At 36.1% G+C, this 26,178-nt stretch overlaps 1 protein-coding gene across 2 annotated transcripts in view; it reads right to left on the minus strand.

The window, feature by feature from the left end:
- Positions 1 to 26,178, minus strand: part of LOC148954839 (NAD-dependent protein deacetylase sirtuin-1-like) — a 139,934-nt gene that overhangs the window by 50,860 nt on the left and 62,896 nt on the right. For both annotated transcript variants that reach the window (XM_089098855.1, XM_089098847.1), the window contains exons 6-8: positions 21,565 to 21,665; positions 12,754 to 12,860; positions 1,637 to 1,801 (exon numbers count right to left, since the gene is read on the minus strand). In XM_089098855.1, the coding sequence (XP_088954981.1) occupies positions 1,637 to 1,801; positions 12,754 to 12,860; positions 21,565 to 21,665 (373 nt within the window). The remainder of the gene's footprint in view (positions 1 to 1,636; positions 1,802 to 12,753; positions 12,861 to 21,564; positions 21,666 to 26,178) is intronic.

A 26,178-nucleotide genomic window follows, 5' to 3' on the forward strand; every position in this document is an offset into this window, starting at 1 on the left:
ATCAAACGTATGTTCCTTTCGAATCGATTTTGTTCAGCTCAGCATCGCAGTTGAGCTGACAAAATTGGCTTCTTTTAAACATGTCTTAACACATTTCCGATAAACTGAATCGAGATTTTCATGCTGTTCCCTGTGTCCAACAAAGAGGGGTATACACCCCTTTTCAAGAAGAAATCAAATTTTGTGTTGGGGGAGGGGGGCTAAACGTGTTTTGTCTCAGATTAACCAAGTCGTGTTTTAACCATTAGCAACTATGGGAGTTAGTTTATTCAGAGGCATCTAGCGATGTAAATCAAAAGACACTATCGCTAAACTATCAAAATAGCGTATCTGCAATATGGAATGGAATAGCAATAGAATGGCAGAAATGGAAAAGGGCATAAATAGTCCTCATCCCCTAAAGTTTCAAAATATGGACTTGTGGACTAAATCAAATTCCTATAGCGAGCAATGCCCCGTTGAGAATTGCTTTTAGAATTGTCAAATTAGAACCATTTTTGGATTATTTATTTAGGATTCTTAAAAAAAAACAAACAAATTGTTAATTAATTAGAATTACTGTTTCAAATAATATTCTTCACAGCACAGATGCTAGATTATTATTGTTTAAAATTATTCAGTTTGAGTTATTTTTGAATAATATGGTTAGAATTGTGTATAATTAATTATGATATCAGAATTAACTGGGATTATTTAAAATCATTGCTAAGAATTCATCAAAAGTTTAAACAAAGCTATTAAATATTTATTTGCTTCTTCTCAGAGTACCGTATTATCATTTTGTCAGATAAAAATGTCATTTTAAATTTCCTACTTTCATTAAATTGTAAGAATAACTTGTCATTTTATCAGATTGTAATATTAAATTTGCACTGTTTATTTGCAACTCTAAACAGAGTTACTTCTGAAGGGTCGTTATCCATTTGGCTGATTACAAGGTGCATCTGCCTGCCCCAACTGGTTAACTTTCAGAAAAAAATTTTCGGAAAAATTTTCAGAACCAAATCTTCTTCTTAATAAATTGGTATAGTTTAATATTTAAACCACATCACCTGGTATATTCTTTATATCTTAATAATTCTTATTCTTTATTATTATCTATAATATATATTATATTTACAGTACATTGTATCTTATTATTTCTTAATACACTAGGTATATTCTTTATTGTAGCTACATAGGGAGCAAGATACCTTTGAACACTGCCTTCTAGTGACCTGCACATTGCCGTCACTGTCACTCGCGTAGATTCACCGATAACTGGACACCGCTTCGGACAAATTGAAATTAGCCGTTTCTTAACGTTATCTTCAATCTCGGATGAATTTTTATATTGAATCGAATTCATTATATCTTAATATACCTGGCATATTCTTTATCATAGCTATATAGCGAGCAAGATCCCTCTAAATATTACCTTCTAGTTATCTGAACATCACAATCACTGCCTGCCGCGTAAAACTACCAATTACTGGATGACATTTCCGAAAAATTGGAATTAGCCGTTAATTTACGTCATCTTCAATCTCGGAAGAAATTTGAATATATTATATTGAATAGAATTTATTATATCTCAATACACATGATATATTATTTATTATAGCTATATAACAAGAAAGATCCCCTCGAACTATACCTTCTAGTGATCCGAACATCGCCATCACTGCCTCCCGCGTAGAACTATCGATTACTGGATGACACTTCCGACAAATTGGAATAAGCCGTTTCTTAACGTCATCTTCAATCTCGGAAGACTTCACAGTATTTTGACATCGCATGCAGGTGGCCGTAGAAAAAGAACCTGTAAAAATCAAGGAAAAAGACTACAGCTTCTGCATCAACTGAAAGCCGGTAAAAGAATCGAAATGAGAGAGGGCGATAATCACCAATATTACTAACTAAAAACAATTCATCTTTCTCTCTTTGTAGATCAGGTTATAAGAACTATAAGCGCTTTAAACAAATGCTATACATTAATACCCCCTCGAAACGCATCCCCCTTTTAATCTCCTCTTGTAAAAGAGGGTTAAACGTGCCAAATTTAAACCCAACTGTCAGACTCTCTTAGAAATGCATAGCCTAGAAACAAATAAAGAAACGAAACATTTTATAAAATAGATTCTCGTTTTAATCCATCATAGTTTATATATTGATTTAAAACATATTCTTGTATATTTTAGCTTCATTAATTTTATTAGTTAAGACGGTGAGTGCAGTGATGATGTTATAAGTAGAATAGCCAAAGGGCGTTTTTTCACAGTTGAAAAGTTTGGAAGAATAGAAAGATAAGTCTGCGAACCAAGATTAGAATATTGGAAGCTACAGTGATGACAGTGGCTGAGTGGTCAAATATGGTTCTGAAGCATGGGCACTCCGCAAACAGAGTAAGATTTGCTAAGTGTTTTCCAGAGAAATTGCCTACGAATTGTTTCGGGTACCCGACTGAATGACTGTATTTATTTACAACAGTAGGCTGTGCGAAAGTCATGGTTCAATCCCACTTTCTAGGGCTATAATAAGCAAAAGATTGAGATGACTAGAACCCGTTCTGCGGATGAAAGATGACATGTTGTCAAAGATTGTCCTTTTCAGCCAACCGTCTAGGGCGAAACGGAAAGCAGGTCGTTCTCGGCTGAGGTGGGACAACGTTCCACTCCAATGGAAATGGGACCGTCCAGGGAGGGTGTAAAGAGGGCGGCTTTGAATATATTGGGATGGAGGAGCATGCGTAGCTGTGTTGGGCTTAGGCAGCTTGGTGCAGTGGTGAGTTATAATTAGTAATAGTAGTAGTAATTTTATACTGTTTTCTTCTATCATCCAATATTTTTGAAACCGCTAAAGCTATGAAAATAAAAATGAAACAACGCATTTAAAAAAACAAAAAAAAAACACTGCAAATTTCGAAAATAATAAAGGCAGTAGCGTGTCTGTTAACCTCTTTACTATAAAAAGAAGCATGCAATTAGTATATTCAATAAATTAATATAGTATGTCAATGTACTATATAGTATGAGGGCCGTATCCAGGATTGTTTCGGGGGGGGGGGGGGTACAAAGAAACGCATAAATAATTAGTTTATATTCATTTTTGTTACGTTTTTACAAATCGGACAAACATTGAGGGGCAGGTATCACCCCCCCCCCCGGGTACGGCCTTGTATAGTATATTGAATATTCTTTTCAATATACTATGTCATTATTATATTTCGTTTCCATTTGACAGCAGATCAAAGGACAGTTTTTGTTATCAAACAATTTATTGTTTGCCAGAGAACAGTGGACCTTACAATAAATTAACATGCCACTTTTTGACGGACTGGACAGAAAGTCCAGTCAATAACAAATGTAAATCAATTGTTTGGTTAATTAAAAGAATACTGTTGCCAGTTTGCCAGAACAAGCGGCGTGTTCCTCAGGCGATGGCGCCATGAAATCTGATATAATAGAAGGCAACTTTTTCTTTCTGAATTTCATAGAACAAGTCTCTTGATGTGAAATAGCCAGGGAAAAGGAAAAACCAAAGCTATTATCTAGGCCGCATTCAGGGGGGAGGGTGTTAAGGGCTTTGAAGTCTCCCCCACCCCGAAACTTTCGTCTGAAATTTTGTACCCCCCCCCCCCCCGAAAAAATCCTGGATACGGCCTGGGGTATTATTATTCTTTACTATGCCAAAGGAATATGATACATTTCTAATTTTTATCAAATACTGTTAAATAAATTCCTAAATTGATTCTAAAAAGAGTGTACACAAAAGACCACCCCTAATAGCAAACATAGATATTTTGGTATTTAAAAATATATCCGGCAATGAAAAACAAAAAGCGAGCTTTTCTTTCATTCCAAATAATTCGCTATTTTTAAGGCATATTTTACTATTTAACATAAGAATCGCATGTTTGCAGTCAAAAACTCTACACTACAATACACATCTCTTATATACATTTTTCTATTATGTGTAATACAAAAGTATGCTTATAATAAAGACCTATTATTTATATCTGCAATGAAAAGAACTAGATCGAACTCCAGGACCGATAAATTGTGAATTCAGCTTTCAAGCTCAAAACAGCATAATTTTACACTACTTATTTGACCAATTTCACAAATTACTTTCGCGCGACAAAGTTAGCCTGGAACTTAAATAGCTGGAATCGCTATGGTACAGGGAAATTTCAATGAGAGACTCCTAATTTTTCTTCTAAGAATGTGCACGGTGATCCTTAGTATTTTTAACTTACCTCATTTAGGGACTCTTTATTTTACTTATAATCTCGTTAAATACAAAAACAGGAAACTTCTTTGATCGCCAAAACTCATCAACGCGGAATATAGTATATAAATGGTTTCCTACTGATGAATGTTTTTTTTTTGCATTTTTACAGATGAATCAAACAGGATATAAGCCTGCTAGATTGTCCAACCTATGGCTAAATATTCCGATGGTCAGGAGCACTCCTGTTATTTACAAGTATTTAGTCTACGTTAAAAAACTATAATTATATATATATATATATATATATATATATATATATATATATATATATATATATATATATATATATATATATATATATATATATATATATATATATATATATATATATATATATATATATATAAAAATATAATATAATATTATATTTATAATTATAATATATTATAAATTTTGTATTATATATTATATATATATGTATATTATATAATATTCTATATTATATATATATTATATAATATATTTATAGCTATAAATATAACATTATGATTAGTTTGATTATGATTAAAGAACCTCATCAATTTCGACCACATCATCACACTTTCTAAAGATTACTTAAAAAACTTTTTCCACAAACTAAGTTTTTCAAGGAAAAGTAAACAATCCATTTAACCAAAAACGAGCAAATATAGAATCAAATAATCTACCAAGCGCATAAAACTACCACAGATCTACATCAATAAATAAATGAAACCCAAAACGAAGAGAAACTACAATAAATAACCGAGCCTAACAAAAAAACTAGCAAAAATGATTACACAACCTCTATCCCTTCTCAAGGCCAGAACATAATTTGCACTTTACTGAAAAAAAATACAAATAAATGAGCATTGTCAGTTTGATATACATATGCTCATATTTATTCTTTAAAATCCTAAAAATTTTGATTTACTAAAGTTATAAAAGTGAAAACAGTTAAATTTTTTCACTAAAGTGCAAATTATGTTTTGGTCTTGAGAAGTCATAGGGGTTGTGAGGCCTATGTTAATTTCTGCTCATTGTGAGTTTGACTCTGTTATTTATTGTAATTTTTGGTCGTTTTGGGTTTCATTTAAATATTGATGTTGATTTGTGGTAGTTTTACGCTTGGTAGATTATTTGACTCTATTTTTGCTCATTTTTGGTTTAATGGAGTTCTTTAATTTTCCTTGAATACTTTATTTTGTGGAAATTTTTTTTTTAATTAATTTCTCTTCGTTTTATATTGCCACAGTCTTTTTCATGGAAACTGGATTGGAAAGCTGATTCCCCTCCAATCACGTTAGACTCTTAAAAAAGGCACTAGAAGTTTAATTTCCAATCAAATTAGCTCCTTTAAAATATCAATGATATTACTAGTTATGATACAGCAGCACAACCTTTGATATTGTTTATAAGCCCTTTTAATACAGGCATGCATATAGTTTTTTCGTTTAATCGAAACTCACCCTAAATGTTGCATAAAAGTTTCGACTTATTACCCTTAGTGTCATTAGTTACAGTAACCGTAAACGTAGTGTTAAAAGTATACATAGTGTCTTCTGGCTAGTTCCAAATCCGCTACAGCTTACCTTGAAAGGTCTAACGTAATAATGTAAGCCGTTATTGTGATATTGCTTTGTCATCCTTTTGACAATCTACATGATCACAGTTCGTTTTGATTTAGTTCAACATCTGCCTAGATATTTCTTGAAAGCTTCACCTTATTATCCTTAGCTTGTGTAGTAGCAATAGTTGTAGTAGCAGTAGTAGCATTAGTAGCGGTATGCACATATCATCTTTTTTTTTTTTTTTTTTTTTAATATCCCCTTCAACATCCGATGTTCCAACTTATGACAGAAATCAGTTCGTAAGATACGCTCTTTTGACAATCTAAGTAAACATATTGTCTTCTATTAGTTTGAATTTGCCATTAATATTCTCTCAAATTTTACCTTTATAGACTTCTCCTTAATAGCCTATCAGTTGAATATCCCTTTCATGTTGCCCCGGAAGTTTCACCTTAACACGGTAAGCCATTCCAAAACTATTGCTTGTTTGCGCTTTTGATCCCCTTTTGACGCCCTTTTCATCTTAATTAAATAAAAAAAAAACAAGTTTTTTTTAACTGAAAGTAAGGAGCGACATTAAAACTTAAAACGAACAGAAATTATTCCGTATATTAAAGGGGCTGCCCCCTCCTCAACGCCTCGCTCTTTACGCTAAAGTTTTTTATTGTTTTAAAAAATAAAGTTGTGAGACAGAGTCAACTTTAGCTTAAAGAGCGAGGCGTTGAGGAGGGGACAGCCCCTTTCATATACGGATTAATTTCTGTTTGTTTTAACTTTTAATGTCGCTCCTTACTTTTAGTTAAAAAAACTTGTCTTTTTAGTTAATTTCTGAACATTTTTTAATTAATGCAACTTTGATTTTGGCTCACCGTACATGAATAATTAAAACGAAATTTGCATATTAATTTTTCTTTATTTGGGCTAACTGGCTTTTTCAAAGTTTTGTTCTGACATAAATTACGAAATAATATACGGAACAAATTTTTATATTCATTTGTTTTTATTGCGTATATTAGGGAGTTTGCCTCTTAGTCAATAATTCACTTTTTACGCTAAAGTTAGAATTTTGTCCAAACAACAAGACCCTGAACCACAAAGGCCATTTAATTAGAATAGATAGCTCTTTTGAACTTTAGCGTAAAGAGCGAGGTATTGACTAGGGGGCGAACCCTCTCACATACGTAATAATTTCTGTTCGTTTTAAGTTTTAATGTTGCTCCTTATTTTCAGTTGAAAAAAACTTGTTTTTTTATTTAATTTCTGATCGTTTTTTAAATAATGCTGGGAATCATGGAAATGTTCCTTCCCCCAAGGAAATATCCTCCATGGAAAGATCCTTCCCCGTAACCCCTACTCCGACCCCCCACTAGAAAAAATTCCTCCTGAAAACACCTGTATACTTCCCAATAACCAATATTATATGTAAACAATGGCCAAAATTTATAACTTGCAGCCCTTCCCCCAGGAACTGTGGGGGATTAATTAATCCTCAAAGACATATTAATTAGATTTTTGTCTATGTTGAACAAAATGGATATCTCAAAATTTTTATTGGGTGACTTCGGGAAAAAATTAGTTAAGAATGAAGCCGATTGGTCCTCCAATTTTTTGGTCACTTAAAAAGGGTACGAGAACTGTAAATATCTGTTCAGAGTAGTTATCTTTCAATTTTCTGAGATCCATTTGTCGATCCGATAATTCCTGAAAAAAAAATAATACAAAAAAAAATAAAAATAAACACGCATCCGTAATCTTTGTTCTGGCAAAAAATACAAAATTCCACATTTTTGTACAAAGGAGCTTGAAACTTCTATAGTAGGGTTCTCTGATTCACTGAATCTGATGGTGTGATTTTCATTAGAGTTCTATGACTTTTAGGGGTTGTTTCCTCCTTTTTTCGAGAATAAGGCAAATTTTCTCAGGGTGGTAACTTTTGATGGGTAAGGCTAAACTTGATGAAGCTTATATATTTGAAATCAACATAAAATCGATTCTTTTGATGTATCTACTGGTATGAAATTCCGTATTTTAGAGTTTCGGTTACTATTGAGCCGGGCCGCTCCTTACTTACAGTTCTTTACTAAGAACTGTTTGATACTCTAAGTCTTACAAGTTGTTGCGATTGAAGTAGCAGTTAACGTAGTTTAGCAGCAGTAGCAGCATTAGTAAAAGTAGCAGTGATAGTAGTGTTAGTAGTGACATATATTATCTTTTTGACAATTGATCTTCACCTTTAAGTATTCTCTGAAAGTTACAACTTAATACCCAAATCCATTCTTGAGAAACGCCCTTTTGACAATCAGCATACACACAGTGTGTTTTGATTTAGTCCAAACTCCCCCTCATTATTCTGTCAAATTTTCAATGTCACACGCTTGGCCTTAATTGTACATAGTATCATAGTAGTAGGAACAGTAGTTGTAGTAATAGTGTATTATTATTAGTAGTAGAAACAGTAGTAACAACAAAATTAATTGCAGTAGTAGCAGGTTCATTTTGCCTCTTGGTTAACTGAATATCCCACTCACGATATCCCTGAAGTTTCCTCTTGATACGATAATCCATTCTAAAAATTGCTGATACGCCCGTTTTATCAATCTGTATGCTCATAATATGCTTTGATCTAGTTCAACGTTTCCCCTAAACGCTTCCTCAGATGTTTATTTCAATATCCTCAGCCTTAGTAGTACCCGCTACAGAAGAAGTAGTTTTATTGATAGTAGTGGTAGTAGTAGTTAAGGTAGCAGTAGAAACAGCAGTAGTTGTAGTAGTAGTAGCGTGCAAATATTGTATTCTTGGACAATGGATCATCTCCTTTATCATTTCCCGAAAGTTACGAATTAATATACTCTGTGATTCCTGAGTTACGCCCATTTGAAAACCCATATACAAATAACATATTTGGATTTAGTTCATTATCATAGGCAGCGCGCTAGCGCTGCCTAAGTAAAGAACGATGTGGGCACAATGTGTTTTTTTTCATACCCGGGCACTTCGTATCGAAGGAGTTGTCGTAGAAACTTCAAAAAGGGCTCATTCGATTAGAAATTGGAGTGTCTAGTGCCCTTTTTTAATGGTTGAAAGTGATTGGAGGGCAACTAGCCCCCCCCCCCCCACGCCCATCATTCCCCCTAACACATCCAATCAAAATTTTGAGATAGCCATTTTGTTCAGCGTAGTTGATTTCCATTATCTACGTAGTTGATTTCGAGATAGAAAATATCTTTTTGAGGAGGACACTCCCCCACAACTCTCGGGGCAAGGGTTTTAAGTTATGCCCTGAAGGCATATAAGATCAATGTTGACACAATGTACAGTTTATTTTTTTTTCTTTAAAGCAGGGCACTTCATATAGAAGAGGTCGTCGTAGAGACTTCAAAAGGGGCTCGTTCGATTGGAAATCACGAGTTCTAGTGCCCTTTTCAATAGTTGAAAGTGATTGGAGGAAAACTAGCCCCCCCCCCCTTACGCCCATCATTCCCCAAACACATCCAATCAAAATTTTGACCTAGGCATTTTGTCAGCGTAGCTGATTTCCAGATAGAAAATATCTTTTTGAGGAGGACACTCCCCCACAACCATCAGGGCAAAGGTTTTAAGTTATGCCCTGGGGGCATATAAGGTTTTTATAGAAGGCGTTGTCGAAGAAATTTCAAAAAGGGCTCATTCGATTGGAAATTGGAGTGGCTAGTGCCCTTTTTAATAGTCGAAAGTGATTGGAGGGCAACTAGCCCCCCCCCCCGCCCCGCATTACCCCAAAAACATCCCAAACAAATTTTGGGATAGCCATTTTGTTCAGCGTAGTTGATTTCCAGATAGAAAATATCTTTTTGAGGAGGACACTCCCCCACAACTCTTGGGGCAAGGGGTTTAGGTTATGCCCTGAGGGCATATAAGATCAATGTTGAAACAATGTACAGTTTTTTTTTCTTTAAAGCAGGGCACTTCATATAGAAGGGGTCGTCGTAAAGACTTCAAATGGGGCTCATTCGATTGGAAATCACGAGTTCTAGTGCCCTTTTTCATATTCAAAATTGATTGGAGGACAAGTAGCCCCCCCCACTCACGCCCAGCCGTCCACCAAACACCTCCAATCGAAATTTCGTGATAGCCATGTTGTTCAGCGTAGTTGATTTCCAGATAGAAAATGTGTTTTTGAGGAGGACACTCCCCCAGAACCCTCAGGGCAAGGGTTTTAAATTATGCCCTGGGGGCATATAAGGTTTTTATTGAAGGCGTTGTCGTAGAAACTTCAAAACAGGTTTATTTGATTGGAAATTCAAAGGGCTAGTGCCCTTTTTAATAGTCAAAAGTGATTGGAGGGCAACTAGTCCCCCCTCCGACAACACCCATCATTCCCCCGAACACATCCAATCAAAATTGTGAGATAGCCATTTTGTTCAGCGTAGTTGATTTCCAGATAGAAAATATGTTTCTGAGGAGCCATTTTGTTCAGCGTAGTTGATTTCCAGATAGAAAATACATTTTTGAGGAGGACACTCCCCAACAACCCTCAGGGCAAGGGTTTTAAGTTATGTCTTGGGGTATATAAGGTTTTTATAGAAGGCGTTGTCATAGAAACTTCAAAAGGGGCTCATTTGATTGTAAATTCAAAGTGCTAGTGCCCTTTTTAATAGTTGAAAGTAATTGGAGGGCAACTAGCCCCCCCCCACGTCCATCATTCACCCAAACACAACCAATCAAAATTTTGAGATAGCCATTTTGTTTAGCGTAGGCTAGTTGATTTCCAGATATAAAATATGTTTTTGAGAATCCCCCACAACCCTCAGGGCAAGGGTTTTAAGTTATGCTCTGGGGGCATATAAGGTTTTTATAGAAGGCGTTGTCTTAGAAACTTCAAAAAAGGCTAATTCGATTGGCAATTCAAAGGGCTAGTGCCCTTTTTAATCGTCGAAAGTGATTGGAGGGCAACCAGCCCCACTTCACGCCCATCATTCCCCCAAACACATCCTTCGGACATTTTGAGATAGCCATTTTGTTCAGCGTAGTTGATTTCCAGATAGAAAATATGTTTTTGAGAATATAAATGTTTTTACTTTTATAACTTTAATAAATCAAATAATTTTAACATTTTGATTACTAAATATCAGTATATGTATATTAAACTGACAATGCACATTCATTTGTATTTTTTCAGTAAAGTGCAAATTTTGTTCTGGCCTTGGGAAGGCATAGGGGTTTTGCGCCCAACATATGTTAATTTCTGCTCGTTTTGAGTTTGACTCAATTATTTATTTTAATTTCTGTTCGTTTTGGGTTTCATTTATTTATCGATGCTGATTTGTGGTAGTTTCAAGCTTGGTAGATTATTTGATTTTATTTTTGCTCATTTTTTGTTTAATGGAGTTCTTTACTTTTCTTTGAAAAACTTATTTTATGGAAAAAGTTTTTTTTTAATTAATTCCTTGAAAGACTCACCTTAACGCCCTTCGTATTTTGGGAAAGGAGTAGTCAAACATGCATACCTTTTCTCAATAACATACACTTCATGTGAACAATGAACAAATTGCCTAACTTACAGCTCTAGCCCTGAGGCCTCGGGGAGGAGGGGTTGACATTCCTAAACGCATAATTACTGAACCTTTCAACAATGGTGAAAAAAATTTAGATGTTTCAAAACTTTGTTTCTATGTTTATTTTTCGGAAATGATGGGCGTGGGGGGGGGGTGGTTGCTCTCAAATCACTTTTGATTCTGGGCACTATAACTTCCAATTTCAAATCAAATGAGCCCCATTTGAAGGTTATACGACCACCTATTCCATAAAAACCTTATGTGCCCCCAGGGCATAACTTACAGTCCTTGCCCCAGGGCTCTGGGGGTTGTGTCAACCCTGGAGGCATTGTTATATGTTCTTTAGACTATTTTGTTTTAGAATGGATAACTCACAATGTCAATCAGATGTGTTTCATGAAAGATGGGTAGTTAGGGGGGGGGGCTAGTTGACCTCCATCCCTTTTGACTCTTAAAGGTTAACTAGAACTTCCAATTTTCAAACAAATGAGCCACCTCTAAAGTTTATACAACCATCCCTTCCATAAAAACCATAGATAACCACGGGGCATGTCTTAAAACCCTTGCCCCCAGGATCTGGTGGTTTGTAACAGCCCCAAAAGCCTTGTTATATGATCTTTAGACTATTTTGAATAAAGTGGGTATTTCAAAGTTTCTATTGTCTGCATTTCAAGAAAAGAACACGTGTAGGGTGGAGGGGGAGTAGCTGCCCTCTGATCACTTTGGCTCTTAAAAAGGGCACTAAAACTTCTGATTACCTTTCCAATGAGTCCTCTCTGAAGTATATACGACCACCCTTTCTATAAAAAAAACTTATATGCTCCCAGGGCACAAATTACAACCCTTGGCCTGCGGGCTGTGGGGTGGTTGTCATTCTCAAAGACTTAATGTCTGGATCCTCCAACTACGCTAAAAAAATTGCTATCTCAAAATTTTGATTGAAGACAAAAACTAATTAAAGACAAAAATCGTATTATACACTTTTGAAAAAAGTATTGGCATATTTCGCTTAAAGATTTTCTCCGATGATCCGAAGGTTCCCTTGCCCTTCCCAGAATTTTTATGTTTATGGTTTCAACATAGTTTTCTATCTTTGTCACAAAATTCACAGTAAAAAAAAAAGAAGAGAAAAGGACATTTATAACAGTGACCATCAGCTCATCAATGTTATTGCTAGCACCACAAATCTTTCTCTTTATTTTTTGAGGCTCAACTCCGTACGGCATTCAAGCCTAAGAAGTGTCCTTATTGGCGGTATTACTGAGTTCAATTTTTTTTTTTTTTTTTTTTTTTACGGCAACGGTCATTGAAGACAGTGGCTTTTAAAAAGTTAAGCAACCATCGTGTCTGACTATTTACAGAAAGAGAGAGAGAAAGATAGACAGAGAGAAGAGAGAGAAAATACTATAAATTCAAACCATGGCATTGCACGACGCGCTGAATCTCTGCTACTTGCTCCAATGTATCTATGTTCTGCGTGTAATTCCGTAAAAGCTTATTTTTCTTCTCAAGATGACGTATGAATCTATTAAACGTATTGTTTTAATAGGAGTAATGCATGATCATACAGATTAATATTAAATTTCAATTAAACAAGCATATGGAACTCGAGTCATTTCAAGTAGCAAACGCACAAGTAGAAAAAACCGGTTTTCCATGGTCTTTTCCAATGCGATTGCTTGCGAACGAGGTGTACTCGTAGCTTGGAATAACTCGAGTCTCGAAAATTGACAAAGATGGACTTAAACTACGTTGCTAGAGACAAAGGAAACCAAAGTATATACACGTCCTCTATTAAATGGGTTCTTAAATACCTAAAATGCTTATTCCCAAATAAAGGACTCAATGCTTAGCCATTTGACAATTATGTGAATTAGCGGAATTGTATGCAGCGAATGACTCCAAATCAATAAGATTAGGACTGAATACCCTAAGGGCCCTTTAACACTGATGGATCCAGGGAGCGAGGGGAGGGGGGGGGCAAGCCCTTCAAGATTTTTTCTGGCGCCCTCTTACCGTTTTTTCTTTTTTTTCACTCTTTTTTTTAATAAATTTGTCAATTTGGTCAATTATTGGCACATTTGTCACTTTGCACCCCCCCCCAAGATTTTACTCATTGATGCCCTTATCACACTGCCCCCCCCCCCCCAAATATTTTTCTCTAGATCCACCCCTGCCCTTTAAGATTGTAATTATTGTTCTATTGAATCAATAAAATACAACTTATGCACATTAACTTATATACATATTTATGCATGTAAAAAACAAACAAAAAGAAAACAAAAAATGGTAGAGAGAAAACAGAGATACCAAGAGAGGGCAGATACAATAATGCAAAAATAAGGAAACATTTTTAAATAAAGTCATATTTTGTATTCAACTTCCTTTTTACCGTTTAACTAAGAAGGTGATTCTTCACTTTTTTTTTGTTTTTGAGGTTTGTCGATTCTTCTTTTTCACTAAGGACGGCTGAGCAGCTTCCTGGGCTGAAATATTTGTATTAGTTTCTTTTTTTAGTTTAATCGAAAACCACTTGAACTTTAATTAAGCCTGTAACTGAACTTTAATTAAATATCTTTATAAAAAAAAGGTGATAAGAGTGAGTCAGATAGTTTTTGAAGTCTAAGACTAAGCGTTAAATCTCGGAAGTTAGTTACCTTCTAAATTGCTACAATCACTGCAATATTAGCCCTGGTTTTGTAATCAGCAAGCTCATAAGATCTTATAAGCTAATTTTGATGGTAAAATCTTTGAAAATTACGTTAGGGACCGAACGAACGGACGTTGATTTGAACAAATTATATTTAAAATGAGCCCTGGTTTCTGTAACCAGCAAAATTACTTAGCCTACTAATGCTTATAAAACGAAAAAGTTGCCTTTACTATGAATAAATGAGGGTGAAAAGGTTTGTTATATAACCTAAACGTAGACAGCTTCACATACCTGGGTAGTTTTTTATTTTTTTAGCAAAGATGGTGGGTGCAGTAAAGACGCGCGAAGTAGAGTAGTCGGGCTTCTTTTTCTTAGTTTAAAAGAGTTTTGATGGATACTAAGATAAATCTATTAGGATTAGCACATTGAATGGCACAGCAATGACAGTGATCAAGTAAGACTTTAAAACATGGGTACTTCGAAAGTCTGAAGAAGATTTGTTAAACATTTTCTAGAGGAATCGTCTAAGGATAAGTTTAGGTACTCGTTTAATTGACCGTACATAAAACAATAAGCCCTACGAAAATTTGGTTCGATCCCACTATCTAGGGCTACAATTTGATCTGGCTAGGCCCCCACCGTATGGATGACGAGGGACAAGTAGCCGAAGATCGAACTTTTTAGCCATTTGTCTGGGTCCAAACAAAAGCAGGGCGTCTGCAAAGAAATTCATAAGAAGGATTTAAAGGAAATTGAAACTTCACGGGAGGAGGTAAACAGCGAAGCGTAGAATAGAATGGAGTGAAGGGGGATGTTACGCAGCTGCGTTGGCCTAAAACGGCTTGGTGCTCCAGTAAGGTTTTAGTAGCAGTAGCGGCAGTCTTTCTTTTCGCTATAAATCCCCTTGTTTCCTTGCGATTTCTCGTACTACAATGCTTAACAGTGGGGTCTTAGAAACTATCTTATCTAGATCTAATTTTATTCATTAGAATTTGAATGGGGCTGATATATAAAAGTATAATGTAAAGCAAAATTAAGTTCATAACAGAAGTAAAATGCAAAAACCGTTCCTTACACCCTTTGGAGAAAGGTGAGTCTCTCATCTTCTGTCTAATAAAAAGCCGAGGTAAAAAGAAACAAAACATCAGATAGATACAATAAATGCAAATTATACTTAGGCTTAGGTTTTTAGTATTAGGTTTAGGATTCTGCTAGATTGTGCCAGATGGTGTCGTTTTTTTTTTCTAGAGGGTAGGCGGATGTGTCTTGAGCCAGCCTAGAGCAGCAACTTCAGCAACTAGGTTGTGAACTTTAAACATGCGGGGCAAAGTCCTATATGTTCCTGGTTAGCACACCTTTTCTTATACATTTTCCTACAACTAGAAAAACTTCTGAAAGCTTGTCCTTCCCTGGGAAGATTTCTGTCAGCATCCTAATATCTAAGGTGAGCCATCAAGACACTAATTCGAGTCTTCCCCCACAAATGTTAACCCCCAAAATCACTTTACTCAATTTGGACCATTCCCTCTCATTCACATTCCTCCCAAAAATCCACTTCCTTTCGACTCCATTCCTCTCCGTGCGTCGAAGAAGTTACCGACTGGTTCTGGACTCCACCAGTTATTTTCCGAAACAAACTCGAACCCTCCCCTCTCAGACACCCTCCACCGTACTTCCGTCTCCCAGCATCACCTTGCCTTCCCATCCCTCCATATAAAGAGCACTCCCAATTTGACTTAATCCCGAATCACCAGGAAACCTTTCCCCCATCCTTTGCACTTTATCCCCCCTGGCTACCCTACCAGTGTGAATCTGGTTTGAGAGTTCCCACATGCGAAAATTACCCTGTAATAAATAGTCCGCCAAAAACATTATCCTCTCCATCCCATCACCCAGTTAAAGCTTCACTCTTAAGGTCCAACCATAAACCAGTTAATGCTTCAATGATTACCCGTGATTATTCAAACAAAAGAGATAGTTTCCCCTCTTTAATAGAAGAAAATTTTACAAAAGAGCAAAATTTTACCCGCAGCTCTCTCAATTTACCCCCAACTTTAAAAAGTGAACCTCTTCCCCTCCCACTTCAAAACCGGTTTAGTAGTCTCTCAGTCCATGATGGGGAATTTGAGCCTTACGAGAAACCTTCCTACAATACCCTGAACGATAATATTTCACTTTTAGAGGATGTTCTCCCCACTCGCAGCATCAATTTTAATACTTACACATACTGCCAAAGTTGCCTCAGAATAGAGCTTTTTTGAATAAATCTGTTGTTAAAGAGTTTGATAAAAAAAAACGTTATCATTTCCCCGTTTTCCTCCTTACGAACGCCCAGAAGTTTGAATTTTGAAAAGGTAGTTGAGTTACAAGCAATAGCAAAATTGAACCATATTGATATAATTGCAGTTACTGAAGTCCAGGCGCAAAATCCATATCTCCTTAAAATGACTGGTTTTCAGGAGTTTATAAAGCTACGCCCGGTAGACCACCCACTGGGGGATAACAGAGGGGGAGTAATGATTTTCGCAAAGCATTGCCTATCTCCTACCCTTATCCATGTACCAGGACTAGGTGATTGCGATGAAATCATTTAGATATCTACAAAGCCCAAATGCCTACCGCGGCCTTACACTAATTTAATAATTTGCTCGTTTTATTATTCACCCGCACAGAATGCTTGTCTCGTCGTAATTTTCATGACAGGTTACAAGCAAGTCTTGACTTTCTTGGCTTTCCAAATACTGGCATCTTTATAGCAGGAGACGCAAACGAACTAAGTCTTAATTATCTGTGCAAAGATCAGAAGCTTAAGCAAATTGGTGATTTCCCTACTACCAAAGCTGGAACTAGTTTGGACGTTATTTGCACCAACCTTAAAATCTTTTACAATGTTCCAGCTACCCTCCCCACCCCCCACCCCCCTCGGTGGTAGCTATCATTTCATGCTACATTTGAAACCACATGCTACATTTAAGCGTATAGTAATAAGTTGAATAGTATACTTCGTAAAGCTAAGTTAGATTACCTGAGTGATAGATTTAAAAATGCGGAGGGTAACCCGAGAAAGACTTGGAATGTTATAAATTCTGTTATTAAACCGAATAAGCCTGAAATTGTTTGTAGTCTTGTTGATGGTGAAAATATTCGCCAAACTACTGAACGTATGTGTGAGCACTTTCTAGTGTAGGGGGCCGGTTAGCGTCGTCTGTTGAGCAGCATGCAAGTGATGGTGATTTTATTCAGTTTTTGCCTGAAAGTAGTGACGTTTCTATGTACTTGCAACCGGTTACTGAAAAAGAATTGTGTGATGTGGTAAAAGGTATGCAAAATAGTGCATCCGGGTCACTTTATTTCAACAAAGGTTTTCAAGTCAATTTTTCCTGTGATATCGCAACAAATTTTGTACCTAGTTAATGCTAGTTTTAAATGTGGTATATATCCGGAGTGTCTTAAAAGTGCCAGAGTAATATCTTTATTTAAAGGGGGTGATAGGAAAAATGTGAATCATTATCGATCGAAATCCCTCCTTTCTGTTATTTCTAGGCTAGTAGTCAAACCTTTTAATTCTAAAGTATCTGAGTTTTTGGAGAATATTTCCTTTTTCCATTCTAATCAGTTTGGTTTTCGTAAGGGGATGTCTACCGAACAGGCAATTTTATTTTTGACGACGTTTGTGCATGATGCTTTGGACCAAGGGTTTAAGGTGGCGTCTATTTTTTTAGATATTGTTAAAGCGTTCGATTCAGTTGACCATGAAATTTTAATTATGAAGCTAGAAAATTGTGGAATTAGATGAAATGCGTTGAAGTTATTTGAAACTTTTTTGAGAGGTAGGACCCAGTGCGTTGAAATTTCTAATGTGAGGTCTGGTGAAAGAATGGTTGATTATGGTGTTCCACAGGGTTCTGTTTTAGGTCCGCTTTTATTCTTGGTTTGTATCAATGACTTACGATTTTCTGTTTCGGATTTGTTAGATAGTGCACATTCTAATTGTAGGGTGATTATTCCTAGTTTTGCAGATGATACCCATTTTACTGCCGCAGCAAAGACTGAATCTGATTTAATAGAGATAATGAGAAGATGCATGTTAGGTATAGCTAAGTGGATGAGAGTGAATAAGCTTTTGTTAAACCATAGTAAATCAGGTTTTATTATGTATGGTAGATCATCAAATTTTTACCCTTGGGTTCTGGATTTACAAATGGAGAATTATGTAATTAAGCGTACAAATACTATACGATACCTTGGTGTTATTGTGGATGAATGCCTTAGTTTTAAAAGTCATGTTTCTTTTATTAGTAGTAAGATTGCAAGAAATGTTGGAATAATGAGAAAGTTAAAAAATATTTTCCATGATTCTGTTTTGAGATTGATTTATTTTTCGTTAGTTCACCCGTATTTAGTATATTGCGTGAGTATATGGTCTAGCACATTTTCAGTGCATTTGCAGCAGTTACGTGTGATACAAAATATGGCACTGCGAGTGTTGTCCTGAGATAATCGGAGAACCTTGGTGAAATCCCAATATGTACAGTTAAATATTATCCCTGTGTCAGGTCTTGGGAAATTTTACCATGGGTTGTTTATGTTTAAGTATTTTTCTAATTTGGTTCCCAAGTGTTTTTTAAATTTATTTATTTCTGGTGATGATGTACACAATTATCCTACTCGTCATGCTAGAGATATACGGACACCTCAAGTTACTAGTACTAGATCGCTATTTTCAATACGTCATGTGGGGCCAGTTGTCTGGAATAATTTGCCTGTTTCTTTAAAAAGTTCAGCGAATCTATGTGATTTCCGTCGGGACCTTAAAACCCTTTGTTTCCATAGGTATGAATTTGTATGAATTTGTTTAAAGGGTGGTATAGTTGAGTCACTCTCAGGTTTGCCCGGAACCGGTTTTTCCCGTTTTTCCTATATATTTTTATTTTTTTTTGTTTCGTTTATTTATTATTTATGGGATGGCGGCGGGAAGTTTTGGAGTATGTGAAGTATTGATTTTTGGTTATTGCGACCAGGAGCCGAGTGAGTGTAGGATTTTCATTTTTTCTTCTTTTTTTCTTTCTTTCTTTTTTTTCTCTTGTTTTTCTCTTCTTTCTCTTTATTGTGTTATTATAAGTGTTAATTTTAAGAGGGTTAATACTTCCGAACAAGCGTTAGCTTATGGAAGGTCATTTGTTTTTTTGCGTTGTGTTGTTTTTGGAATAAACCCTTATCTTATCTTATCTTTCACTGCTAGTTTTTAAAACAAATTACTCAGTTTCTGAATTTTGTACCGGTCAATAACAAGTCAAGGTCTTTTGATTTCGGATCTTGGATTACGTTTGAGAGTTGGGATGATTTTTTTGTCGTGTGTAAATCTTAATTCAAAGGTTAGTTTGTTTCAAACAAAATTAATGACAAATTACCAAAATTGTTTCCCAGAGGTTACCAAGAAGGTATGTTCCTCAGATAAACCTTACATTAATGAAAAAATAAAAGGACTAATCCATTTGAAACTAAAACTTTTTCGCCTTGGAAAGAAAGAGGAAGCCTTCACCCTCTGTAAGCAAAAAAAGAAATACGCCGTGCTGATTCTCGTTATGGTAAGAATAAATTAAATTACTTAAAACAGAGCAAACCGCAGCAATGGTTTAAGAAAGTGAAAGAAATAGGAGTCACTCGTACAACAACCTTGATTTTCTTCTGGATGAACTGCCTGAACAGACAGCCAATGAGCTTAACAAACACCTAGCTAGTATTGTGCAAACGTCCCCCCCCTCTCGGAAAACCAGCTAGTCCCTGAAACTCCAAGAGATAAAATACCGGAAATTTCAGGGAAGCAAATAATAGAAAAAATACAGAAACTGAAAAAAATAGTTTTTGCCCCATTGATATCCCAATCGGTCAAATAAAAGCATTCTCTGATAAACTATCAACACCCCCTGTTAGTATTTTTAATGATATTAGTAATTCCGGATGTTACCCGTCGTGCTGGAAGCTGGGCTATATTACTCCAATCCAAAAGAAGGGATGCGTGAACGATTTTACTGGGAGTACAACCAATCACCTTAATCCCAGTTTTTTCAAAAATGTACGAGGGTTTCTTAGCTAAATGGTTAAAGGCAGAGATTCTTGAACTTATTGATTTACATCAGTTTGGAAACCTGAAGGAGACATCTACTTCACACTACCTTGTGAGTCTTCTTGACACCATTCTTAAAAACCTTGAAAACCCTGATGCTTGGTTGAATCTTTTATTAATTGATCTCCAGAAAGCGTTCGACCTAATTGACCACAATATCCTTGTAAATAAACTGCTAACAGAGTTTCAAGTGAGCCCCTTTCTAGATAAAATTGTTGCCTCCTTTTTAACAAATCGTTCTCAAATGTTTAAATATAAAAATGTTTATTCCGATCCCCTTCCTATCTTTTGTGGGGTGCCCCAGGAAACTCTGATGGGTCCCATTTTATTCTTTATAATGGTTAATAGCCTCATGACTGACCACACAGAGTGATGGAAGTATTTGGACGACCTGTCTGCACTTGAGGTTTGCCGACGAAATATTAAAAGCTCAATTATGACATTACTTAGCCTAACAATGTCACACAGGAGGATGAAAGATGAAGATGAAAGTTAACCCTAATAATTTTGTCGAAGATGAAAGTTAACCCTAATAATTTGTCAGTTATGACAGTTAATTTTTTAAAATCATCCCCCCACTTTCACAAACTCCATTTCTCCCAAAATCTCTGTCACATGCATTGAACTACTTGGGGTGATAATTACTGCTGACTTGATGCGGGACGCCCATGTTCAAAACATCCTCAAACAAGCTTCCCCTTCGGTTTCCCTTCAACAACTTTTATTAAAACTTTTTTGCCCCCCTAAGGATCTTCTCCAACTTTATTGTTCTTTTATTCAGCCAATACTTAAGTTTGCTCGTCCAATGTGGCATTTCGGTCTTTCTTCAGAGCATATCTATATGATTGAAAATATCCAAAAACGAGCAAATAGAATCATAAATGGTGAAGGGAAGGTTCCATATCATTACCTACTAGGTAAGTTCAAGCTCACCACGTTGGCCGAGAGAAGGAACCTCCTATCCTTTCGTTTTGGTACCAAGACCCTGTCTGTTCCCCGATTACGTCCCATCATCTCCGAACCCTACCATCCCACCCGCAATAGACCGTCCCGTATAAAATCCCAAAAAAATCCCCAAACTGACTCCCATCCCCGCTAAGCATGAAATTCCTCGCAAGAGTTTTGTTTCTAGTTTTGTTGAGCTGTATAATAGCCAGGAAAACTAGTCATACATTTTATTGTTATCTATTTATTTTTTATTCTTTGACTTTTTAACTAAGCGTTGACTCTTTTTTTTTCTTTTCTTTTTTATGTATTTTGACACGAAATTGAAATTCAGCAGCCATGCTGTAATAGAAATTTTGAAAATAAAATTCTATTCTTAGAAATTTAATTTGAGACCGACTTAGCAAAGATAAAAGTAAAATTTCCTACTTTTGGAAAAACTTAGATGAAGTCAAACTAAAGTGCGTACATAAAGACGAAAAAAACAACAACAAAAAAACGTACCTATGACACAGCGAAGGCTTAAACTGACCAGGCCATAATTCACCGGCAAATTCGAAAAAAGGCCGGGGATCTTTTCGAAAATAGGATATGTCGAACATCGCCTGAAAAAAAAAATAACCAGAAATAAATTTTGACATTACAAAGTAATTGCGTTTAAACAAAAAGTAAAGGGCCTGGCCCTTTGAAATTCACATCGACCATATTAAGATTTTTGGCCAAATCATCCAAGATTTTTGTCCAGAAATCTATACATAGATGAGCTGACAGCGCGACATTATCTATGGCCAATCCATCTGCAATAGAGTGTAGACAGGCGGGAGTATAAAGGGTAATTGGGGAAGGGGGCATACGATAAATTCTCGAACCTTTGGGACTTCGAAAACATGAATAATGCATTTTCGGGCCCAATATTACCTATTATCCAATAGGTAAGGGGAATAGGACTATACCTTTCCCCTAGGTACGGGCACGCCAGCAATCATGGTAAATGATTGACATAAGTGTAAAATATCCTGTAAAGTAGTGCATTTATAAATTGTATTCCAAGCAAAAGCTTTTTGTCAGAAAGACAGAAAAAAGGGGTATTCATAGAGTAAGAGAAAGACTGAATATAAGGGTCGTTTTACCAATACCTAGATACAGAAGAGGGATAAGGATGACGGGAAGATTCCCCTCTGACATTGATCTGAAGAACGTCATGACCCACAAAAAAATGAGACAAGAATGGGTTAAAAATGTGCTTTTTTGTGTTAGAGCCTCTAAGAATGGGACATGCACATACCCTTTTATAGGTAGCAAAACCCATAAATACACACAATACAATCGTAAAAATTATTAATTGAAGCTAAGTATGAGACTAAAAGCTAAAGATTTTTTTTTTAGCTTGCTTAATATAAATTATGGAAAATATAGAGCCTTGATTCCCAAACATTCTGACTAGAGGCAAACTTGTAAAAGCTATTTATTTCTTACAAAATGTCATTTTGTAGCTCATTTTTTGCTTATTCAGCCCATTTACACAGTGTCGGAAAAAACCCAAAAATTATTTTCCTAATGGGTCAAAAAGTAAGAGTGCAAAAATTAACAAATACCCCCAGACAAGTGACACAAAGGTGGACAAACAACATTGACATAGAATCGTTAGAAAATAGTGGGTCAAGACCAGGGTTGTCATTTGTCGTACGAAAGTGCTATTTTAGCACTATTTTATTATGTTTAGGACTGTACCACGTGCTCAGGGTTGTCAAAATACTGCCAAAATAGCACGAAAGTACTATTTAGTAGAAAGGCCTTATTGACTCCCACGAGTACAATACCCCTTCGAATCCCGATCCGGACACTTTTTTTTAAAACTCACACGAGTACCACGTGGTTTATGGTTTTCTCACTGAGAATGAAAAAACAGGAATTTTCTCACTTGGAAAAACATAAATTTTCTCACTTTGAAGGATGTTTCAAGGTCGATTTATTTGCTGTTGTTTGTCCAGGTGTAATGACATTGGGGTGATTTACATAATCGATGGGGGAATTATTGGTTCACGAAGGGGGAATTAAGAAACAAACATGGCTTCATTGTTGTTTGGCTAGCCTAACCTGAGAAATTGATTTACATAATCGGCGGGAAAATTATTGATTCACGAAGGGGCAATTAAGAAACATTATTGTTTATTTGATCTTTAGGCTACCCTGACCTGTGAAATTTATTTTCATACTCGGCGGGGGAAATAATTGAGTCAAGAAGAGGGAATTAAGGAACATCAAGGCTTCTTTTATCTTAGGTCTGAGGGATAAACGTTCTTTAGGTCAGAGAGAAAAATTAATATTCTATTTTTAAATAGGGCTTCATTGATCTTTAGTGTCAGGAATTATAAATGACATCACATGTTATCTTGGAAATATGCGGGAGACTAAAGAAAGAGAAATTCTATTTTCAAATACGGCTTCACTGAGATTTAAGTCTGAGGTATAAATTGATATTCTAAAAAAACCATAATAGTTTAGATAGGAAAATTTATGAGATGAAGAGATTATCGTAGGAAAGGGTTTCCTAGAAATTTGAAATGTGAAAGCACAGAGATGCCAAAAAACAAAAGGAACACACAGAAATTACTTTTAGGGGATTATTTGGGCGAAACGGTATTAGACAGCTTATGGAATTATTTCGGCGAAACAGTTAGAGACATTTTAAAAGATGATTTAAAAGATGATTTTAGAAGAGATTTTGAGTGTGGTCGTTATAATACACAAGGTCCATATGAACAGTGTCCTGAGGTCCTCTATCCCAACCCGGCAGGGACCCGATCACCCTACACTAATACATGTGGCTTCACTCTACCTCACTCCAACCGCAAGGAACCCCCCCGTCTACCCGCGTTGCTCAGGCTACACACCCACCCCCACCCCTCCCCCAGGCCCTCCCCGGGCCCCCAAAGGCACATCGCGCTCCCAAAAGACCCCCGGGGTCCCCAAGGCCTGCACCCGGTCCCCAAATGTCCCCCAGGCTCCCAACGGGCCCCCCGGACCCCCAAAGGCCCTCCACCGGTCCCCAAAGGTCCCCCAGGCTCCCAAAGGGCCCCGGACCCCCAAAGGGCCCCGGACCCCCAAAGGCCCTCCCCCCGAGCCCCAAAGGTCCACTGGGCTCCCAAAGGACCAATCGGTCCTCAAGGGCCTCCAGACCCACAAAGGCTCTCCCCGGGCTCCCCAAAGAGCCCCATCCCCATTTTTTAATACTTTTTTATTTGTTTATTGATATAATGCATATATATACAATAATGTCTTTAAATCTTCACTTTAGATTTCTTCTTCTTCGGTGTATAGGCATCTGACGTGAACCACTAGTGCTGGTAAATCATTTGGATTCACTCTAGACTGACCCTGATTCGTTAGCCCTAGCCAGAAAAGAAAGGGAATATTTTCGATTTCGAAACAATTTTATTGAATAATTACAACAATACCAATAATACTATGCATGTACAACTCGCGATTGAGTTTATTATCTTCGATATATTTCAATAATGCATTTTAATCACATTGAAGTCGATTCACTTGTGATATATCTACTTTTGCGGCAAAACATAATTGATCCTCCATTTTAAATGTGCTCAAGGATATCACATATCTTGCATATACTGCATCCCTTTCCAGACAAAGACGTGATCCTTTCGTGATATCCACTGCAATGCCTTGTGCTCTTGTATTATTATCATTAACTCCACTCTCAACTTCTAATAGGGTAAACGTCATCAACACAAATATATATCCAAATGAGTAAAGTCAAACTGTTCTTCTTCTTCTCACTCCTTTGAATTCTATTCACAGACTAATAAAACTCTAGAAAAAACCCTTTCTTCACAGGCCTTCCGCCATTACTGTGTAGTCCACCTTCTTTTGTGCTGAGATGGGGGATGTAACTGATTCGCTGATTGGTTGAGAAAAAGACAAATTATCTAACTATTTCCGTGAAACTCATAACATTCGCATCAACCATATCCACTCTTACCGACAAAAACCCTAAAACAGACATGAATTGCTGTTGACAATCATTAATGTGACAAAGTTCCTGTTTTTCCATTCTTACTGACAAAAAACATAAAAACAGACATAAATGTGAGAAAGTTCCTGTTTTTTCATTCTCACTGACAAAAACCATAAAAACATCCATGAAAAACATCAAATAAATCGACCAACACACATAACCATCCAGGGGAGTAATTTGATATCCAGGGGGGTGTTCCCGGGTCCCAAAGTTTATTGCGTTGAAACTCATAGTGGGGATAAAAAGAAGGTGTGTAAAGGGGTGCCTACACATTTTGTAATTTACATATTCTCTTGATTTTTCAAAGTTCATTTTGAATTTCTTTCATTGAAATGCAAGAGTTGGAATATTTCAGTAGTGTTTTGTCGTGGTTTACCATGTCACAGTTAAATTCTCTTGATTTTTCAAAGATCATTTTGGTTTTCTTTCGTTGGAATGCAAGAGCTGGAATATTTCAGTAGTGTTTTCATGTGGTTTACCTTGTCACACTTACATTCTCTTATTTTTTCAAAGTTCATTTTGAACTTCTTTCGTTGAAATGTAAGAGTTGGAATATTTCAGTAGTGTTTTGTCATGGTTTACCTTGTCACAGTTACATTCTCTTAATTTTTCAAAGTTCATTTTGAATTTCTTTCGTTGAAATGCAAGAGTTCGAATATTTCAGTAGTGTTTTGTCATTGTTTACCTTGTCACAGTTACATTTTCGTGATTTTTCAAAGTTCATTTTGAATTTTTTTCGTTGAAATGCAAGAGTTGGAATATTTCAGTAGTGTTTTGTTGTGGTTTACCTTGTCAGAGTTACGTTCTTTTTATTTTTCAAAGTTCATTTCGAATTTCTTTAATTGAAATGCAAGAGCAGGAATATTTCAGTAGTGTTTTGTCGTGGTTTACATTGTCATAGTTACATTCTATTGATTTTTCAAAGTTCATTTGAATTTCTTTCATTGAAATGCAAGAGTTGGATTATTTCAGTTTTTTTTGTGCTTTACCATGTCACAGTTACATTTTCTTGACTTTTCAAAGTTAATTTGAATTTCTTTCGTTGAAATGTGAGAGTTGGAATATTTCAGTAGTGCTTT

Source organism: Artemia sp. Qi Xiang Cuo, chromosome 2 (assembly GCF_049724085.1).
Source record: "Artemia sp. Qi Xiang Cuo chromosome 2, ASM4972408v1, whole genome shotgun sequence".
In the NCBI taxonomy this organism is placed as follows: Eukaryota; Metazoa; Arthropoda; class Branchiopoda; order Anostraca; family Artemiidae; genus Artemia; species Artemia sp. Qi Xiang Cuo.